At 37.3% G+C, this 7,500-nt stretch overlaps 1 protein-coding gene and 1 long non-coding RNA gene across 2 annotated transcripts in view; one reads left to right on the top strand and one right to left on the bottom strand.

The window, feature by feature from the left end:
• Nucleotides 1-2,518: 2,518 nt before the first annotated feature.
• On the top strand, nucleotides 2,519-4,715 carry LOC121323912. The gene is made up of 3 exons (XR_005951197.1): nucleotides 2,519-2,656; nucleotides 2,757-2,896; nucleotides 4,634-4,715. It is a non-coding gene; the product is annotated as an uncharacterized LOC121323912 (long non-coding RNA).
• LOC121323911 (homeobox protein Hox-B7-A-like) overlaps nucleotides 4,537-7,500 on the bottom strand; it is a 4,911-nt gene continuing 1,947 nt past the window's right edge. Inside the window, exon 2 of the mRNA XM_041265241.1 lies at nucleotides 4,537-4,858. Coding sequence (XP_041121175.1) covers nucleotides 4,605-4,858 — 254 coding nt within the window. The 3' untranslated portion in view covers nucleotides 4,537-4,604. The remainder of the gene's footprint in view (nucleotides 4,859-7,500) is intronic.

Genomic DNA, 7,500 nt, shown 5'->3' with positions numbered 1-7,500 from the left:
CGTCCCCCCCCCCCCCCCCCCCCCCCCTTGATATTTCTATAAGACCACGTTTAAAAAAAAAACAACCTCTCGCCTTGTTTTTATCCAATTGGCATGAATACAAGCACCGCTGTGAACAGAGACAGCAGAGATATCTCTACCACATTACCCAATACCGCTGCACACCCACCGCCCGTAAACAAAGTCGACACTGCGGATAACTTTCTAATAGATACCATTAAAGACGTGCCAAACTGATTTCAACAGCCATGCACCTCAAGCATCACAGAGCCGTGTGCACGCATTTGGAATATAAAATTAAAATGAGTATAGAGTATTCTTCATCATTGATTTAAGGTAAGCAATAGAAGAAAAATAAAAACAAATTTATCCATAAAGCACATATGAAGAAATGATCAAATTATTGAATAAATAATCTCTTACCTCTGCGGTTCGTTGTTCAGTCATGTGGCGCTGTCGATAATCACTCAGTTTGTGTCTCACATATAGAGTTCCAGTCCGTAGCCATTATTAGGCGACATCGGTCACCCCTGTCTCCCCGCCACGGATATGCTCTTGTCTCCTGTCATGTACATTTACAGAAACGAGCGAGGTTCCTGTTAGAGAAATGACACCAGCTCTACGCAGGGCACGGATTACAAATACACCCTCCGTGGCAGTCACCAGTCTCCAGTCAACTCCAAAATCAACACATATTAGCATACGCGAGTAAAATGTGTGTGTGTGTGTGTGTGTGTGTGTGTGTGTGTGTGTGTGTGTGTGTGTGCTGTTTTAATTCATCATATAATGAAAGTACTCAGAGGTTTTTTTTTCTTAAATAAAAAAATTGAAAAGAATGCCAAGAGCCCTTTTTTTTTGGAAGAGGACAGTGTTCCTACACACGGTACTGTGGCCAAAAGAATGCTGCAGTAGAACCACATGGGAAATCATAAAAAGTTCATGTTCACGGTTACTCGTCCACATGACGCGCCTTGGCCAATCCAGGGACCGATCCACTCATAAAGTTCTCTCACAAAGTTGTAAATTTTCATAAAACAACAAGGAATTTATTGCATTTCTTCATGGCCTGATTTAGCAGCAGTCTTTTCTCAGTCGCCATCTTTCTTTCTTGAGAATACAGTCAGCGGTATATATTGATAATATGTCATATCATATATATATATATATATATATATATATATATATATATATATATATATATTATATATATATATATACTAATTGATTAGAAAACTGAGCTAAAAATTTATAATTTTTGATCTAACACAAACAAACCCTAGATTGTGTTGTATGAGTTTGTACGTTTGCATAAATTACAGAATATTAATAGTAAATAACACAAAAAAAAACTTTTTATGTTAATGTTTTACACCAATAACGAATAGAAAATTACTTGAAATCTATATGAATTCCAGAGGAAATATACACATATATATTGTGTGTGTGTGTGTGTGTGTGTGTGTGTGTGTGTGTGTGTGTGTGCGGTGTGTGTGGTGTGTGTGTGTGTGTGTGTGTGTGTGTGTGTGTTGTTTTTCAGTGTGTGTGTGTGTGTGTGTGTGTGTCAGTGTGTGTGTGTGTGTGTGTGTGTGTGTGTGTGTGTGTGTGTGTGTGTGTGTGTGTGTGTGTGTTTCAGTGTGTGTGTGTGTGTGTGTGTGTTTCAGTGTGTGTGTGTGTGTGTGTGTGTTCTCAGTGTGTGTGTGTGTGTGTGTGTGTTTCAGTGTGTGTGTGTGTGTGTGTGTGTCAGTGTGTGTGTGTGTGTGTGTGTGTTTGTGTGTGTGTGTGTGTGTGTGTGTGTGTGTGTGTGTGTGTGTGTGTGTGTGTGTGTGTGTGTGTGTGTGTGCGCGCTAAATGCATTAAGAAACTCGGGCATTAATTTTCTGTGTTATTTCTGGATATTATAAACACTGTACGTTTGTATTATTATTTATTTCATACGTATTAGAATATTAAAATCAATATTCCAAGTTGTTGTTTTTTTTGTTTGTTTGTTTGTTTGTTTTTTTAATATCAAGGTCTGGTTGTGGTTTATTAAAGCGAAAGCCACGAACTGGGACCGAGTGCCGGCGAAATAAATACGAACTGTGCCAGAACATTGGCAAAACGAACCGAGCATGGTCGCGTTTCCGAGACCAGAAATCGTTATTTCTGTTTTACAGGATTAACACTTTATGCATATAAAACGATTATATAGAAGTTTGATGAACAGTACAATTACATTAGCATGTAGAATTTCTGTCATGTATAGACCTATATATAAAATAATGCCCGTTATATAAAACATAACCATATCTACTGCCATCAATAAACATCTAATAACACAAATATAATTGCATTAATTAAATTATAGTAAAATATATGCCAAATGAATATATAAAAGCGAGGTGTTGAATTAATGTCTGTGCGTATTTTGTTTTTTTCTTTCTTCCTTTTCTTAAATGTCGTGTCAAATTTCAGCTTTTATTACCACACACACACACACACACACACACACACACACACACACACACACACACACACACACACACACCTATTCCAGACTTGTAATGTATTTTCTTTTACTCGATTCTTGTGGATGTTATGTTTTCGTATTTTTATTAGTAGATTTGATTGGGAATACAAGCTAAAATTTGGAGGAAAAAATCGGATGCTTGCGAGGGTAAATAATTCCTCTGACAAGGGCGTGTGCTGCCTTCTTTCCTGTCGAGCGTGTGTTTTTCTCGAATCGCGCTTATCCCTTCTGCTCCTTCTTTTTTTAGAAGCCGTTTCCGGATTTTATTGACGCTGTAAAAGAAAGTGCAACAAACAATAAAACAATTCACTAAGTTAGCCGACGGGACCCCAGCTCTGTCACTGAACAAGGGCTGCATCGACACACAAGGGCCTTGCAAACGAACGGGTAAGGAGTTCCTTACACGACACACTCAATTCTGAATTCGGAGCTGAAGGTATGAAGCAGAATCGTTTTATTTTCATGCAGTTACCTTAAAAACAACATATAGCGTGTTCTCTTAACCACTTGCGATTTGACTTTTGTCAAATATAGAACTCAGTTAGTGTGGAGAGGTTTTTTAGCGGTAGGGTTAGTGTGTGTGTGTGTGTGTGTGTGCGCGCGCGTGTATGCATTCGTAAAAAACGTATAGAGAATACATATTTTGTGGTACTGAATTGAAGTTGAATCAATCGAAGTATGTAATATTTTGTAAGATCTGGTTCCGGTGTCTCAGTATATCTTCCCATCATCAGTTGAAGGTGGTGTAAGTGTTGATAAGAGGAAGGAGCGATCGTTTCTTGTAAAGCGAGAGATGCAATATTCAAAACGGGTTCTATATAGAGGAATGAGGAATGAACAACTAGAAAAATATGAATATTCAGATTTTTGTTCTTTTTAGTTGTGTGTTTCAGTCTAATGGTTCACAATATCAATGGAATATTATATATATATCTATATCTCCGTAGTATATATATATAGATATTCTATATATTCTTATATATATATATAAAACAAAACACACAGCACTGTCTGTGTTTTGTACTTTTTTGGGGGGGGGGGGCAGAAACTGTTATCATTGTGCAACTAGAAAACACAAGTCGATTTTTTCCACAATTATTTAATCCTTCACAAAAAAACTAAATGATATATAAAATAATTCCTACATCTTGTGTTCCACTGTACAATATAACACGTACACGAAAGGGCACAGACTACTGTAAAAGGGAACATATTGTCTTAATAGTACACACGAGAAAGCAACGGACACACAACAACACACACACACACACACACACACATATAATATATATATATATATATATATATATATATATATATATATATATATATATATATAATTATATATATATATATGTATGTAACATTTTAACATACATTTCAATTATGTACATATTCTATATATGCTGGGTTTATATTTTTCCCTTTTCAGACATTTTTTAAAGTCACCATTCTTATTTCTAAGACAGAAGTTCAGCTACACGTACACACGTCATGGTAACAAATACACAGGGTAGTGTCCCATGATGACTGCGGTATTACTACTATATTAATATTATTATTATTATTATAATATTATTAGTATTATTATTATTATTATTAATATATATAATAAGAATAATTAATATTTAATAATAATAATAATAATAATAATAATAATAATAATAATTTTCTTTCTTTATTTGAAAAAAGGAAAGGCACGACCAATAATAACTTTCACATGAGAATAGAAGCCAGTGGGGGAAATCATTGTAGGGATTATTATTTTTATTTGTTTTACTTTTATACTTTTAAAGAATTAAACTAATAGATAGACTTCATGATCATTTTATCATTTTTCTAAATGTACAAAACAGATAAGGATAGTATAGTATAGGTAGTATAGTGAGTCTCAGTGTTATACAAATCTGGAGAATGCGGTTCCTTCATTATGATATATATATAATATATATATATAGATATATCCCCCTATATATAATCATATACGGGATATATATATATATATACATATTATATAACAAATATATATATATAAAAATTAGTCTTGGGTTTCTTTTGAGTTTTGGGGTTTCAGACCAGGGACGCCTGCTCTCTTTCACTCCTCCCTCCTCTCTTCTCCCCCAGGCTTGTCCTCGGTTGAGGGGCTCTGACCCGCGGCCTTCATTTCCTTCTTCCATTTCATGCGGCGGTTCTGGAACCAGATCTTGATCTGTCGCTCGGTCAGGCACAGTGAGTGGGCGATCTCGATGCGCCGCCGCCGCGTCAGGTAGCGGTTGAAGTGGAACTCCTTCTCCAGCTCCAGGGTCTGGTACCGTGTGTAAGTCTGGCGACCCCTCTTCCTGTCTGTGCCTGTGCGGGAGGGAGGGAGAGGGGGCGACAATTACATTGATTAAATGTAAAGTGGACAAATTGGTAGTTTTTTTTCTCTTTTAATTACATTTTTAGAATGATTACAACTGTTCATGTTGCACGATAAAGAACAGCATCGATAGGTAACGCGGTATGCCTACACTATAGAAGGCAGTGACGGGTTTATATAATACCTACAAATCTAATATAAAGTAACGATAATACATGTATAACAGTACATGTGTCTGTATTTATAGAAATAGGTCACTGCGTGTGTATTGTACCACGTTTTCTATAAATGCTGTTCTTTAAAATGCAGTTTTTTTTTTTCTTCTAAGCTTCTGGTACCCCATAGGGTTCACATAAACAGTTTAAACCATTCTAAAAATGAAATGCAAAAATTGTGAAATATGTATTATTTGCAGTGCACCCCCGTTCGGTCACACAGAAAACTAGTGCGGAATTGTACCCGCAGTCGATGTGGAGGACATAGTATTACAGTGCATATGCGTAATATATATATATATATATATATGTGTGTGTGTGTGTGTGTGTGTGTGTGTGTGTGTGTGTGTGTGTGTGTGTGTTTCTACTCATATTTAATCGAATTTCATACACATGTACAGCGATTTGTCTTTCTGCTCTATGTATACACATTGCTTTCCTGGCCGCTGTTTGGTGCAATGGGTACGCACCGCGCTACTCTTTATCACTCTGTATTAGCACTAACCTTTGTGTGCATTATGTAAAACAAATCAATAAAGAGAGTCACATGAACTTTAATAAAATCAATATATGCACAGTGTGTGTTGGTGTAGGTGGGACAGGGGCTGGCAATGAGCGCTGTCTTCTTTTTTTGTTGTGGTTTTTAAACATCAAAAGAAATGTCCCGAGAAATATATGAACTGTTGAAAACATGCAAGTGTTGGAACGCATTGCCTGAAAGAATGTGTGTGTGTGTGTGTGTGTGTGTGTGTGTGTGTGTGTGTGTGTGTGTGTGTGTGTGTGTGTGTGCGCACGCGCGACGTGCGTGTGAGTGTGTGTGTGTGTGCGTGTGTGTGTGCGTGAGTGTGTGCGTGTGTGTGTGTGTGTGCGTGCGTGTGTGCGTGTGCCTGCGTGTGTGCGTGTGTGCGTGTGTGTGTGTGTGTGTGTGTGTGTGTGTGTGTGTGTGTGTGTGTGTGTGTGTGTGTGTGTGAATGTATACAGTTCAATAGTTTACGATGGTTAAGATAATGTATGAGACTCATTTTTACTTGGTTTAGGAGAAAACGTTTAATGCATACATATTTAGTTTAAACCCGAGTGTCTTGGTGTTGGTTATTCGACTCAGGTGGAATTGTACACTTAATGAAAGTCAATGCACACATGTATTGTTATATGCGTGTGTGAGTATGAGTGTGTGGTTGTGTGTCTGCGAGTGTCTGTCAGTCTTGTTGTGGTTTATTTGGTACTTACAATCTAATCCCAATCCCAATAAATGCCAATCCAAAAACAAGTAAACATTTACATTATAAAATGTAATATATGTAATATATAAGGCAGGTGTCATCTAGTCAAACTGCAAAATAACAAGACGGGCAAACAAACTCTGTGTGTGCGTGTGTGTGGTGTGCGTGTGTGTGTGTGTGTGTGTGTGTGTGTGTGTGTGTGTGTGTGTGTGTGTACCACTGAATCAACACAAGCACATTTCTCTAAAATGCATTATCTGTTGCTGTAGCATTTCTCAAATTCAGTTAGGTGATTGGATGGGTAGGTTGGCGACACGAAGAAACGCAGTTATTTTATATATATATATATATATATATATATATATATATATATATATATATATATATATATATATATATATATATATATATGAACGAAGTTCAGTTCATTTCCGTCGAGTTCTGAATTTGCTAATTTTGGATAAAAAGTTAATGTGTGAGACAGCTGTCGGCAATTAAAACATGTGTCGATGTGAAACGCTGGCTGTAAACCATGCTGTGTGGATTGCTATTAAATTGCAGTGAGTTAAGACCTGCTGAGGTATCCTCGTCACAGTTTAATGTTCGGGAGTATTTTACCGAGCAAGCTGACTCAAATATGGACCGCTCTCAACAACCATAATGTGTCGATCTGCAAAACCAGCTCAATAGCAGTTTGAGCATCTCAGTGATTCAGTAAGACAACGCTTTCTTTTGGAGTGTTCAGCTCTATTCCACTCGAACGCTGCCTCGCCCAAAGCCTTAGTTAGTGTTTAAGAATCTGCCTGTTAGCCGCAGTGACTGAATAACAAGTCCATTCTGGAGGGCTCGTGTAACCGTTACTGTATGCCCTTCTAAATGAGAATGCAAAACATTATATTTACAGATCAAAAACCAATTGATCATCTGACGTAAATCCTGTGCGTATTTAATTAAAGGCTGCGGGACTGGTTAAGCCGCATACAACCCCGAGAATATTGGCTATTGATGAAAGTATGAGCCACAGTTGTTGAATAAGCAATAGGAGCTATGTGTTCCTGTAGGCTAATTCACAAGTATGAAGGGGGAGGGGTGGGGATGGATGTGGGAAACGTCCTATTTCCAAGTGACCTGCTCGACTGGAAATCTGAAGCTGGGAGTGCGTGTTTATAAATGTTTAAAAGACTGGCTGATGAA

This window comes from Polyodon spathula, chromosome 12, assembly GCF_017654505.1.
Source record: "Polyodon spathula isolate WHYD16114869_AA chromosome 12, ASM1765450v1, whole genome shotgun sequence".
NCBI lineage: Eukaryota > Metazoa > Chordata > Actinopteri > Acipenseriformes > Polyodontidae > Polyodon > Polyodon spathula.
Note: the sequence above shows the minus strand (reverse complement) of the source record. Positions and strands in the feature narration are given on the sequence as shown.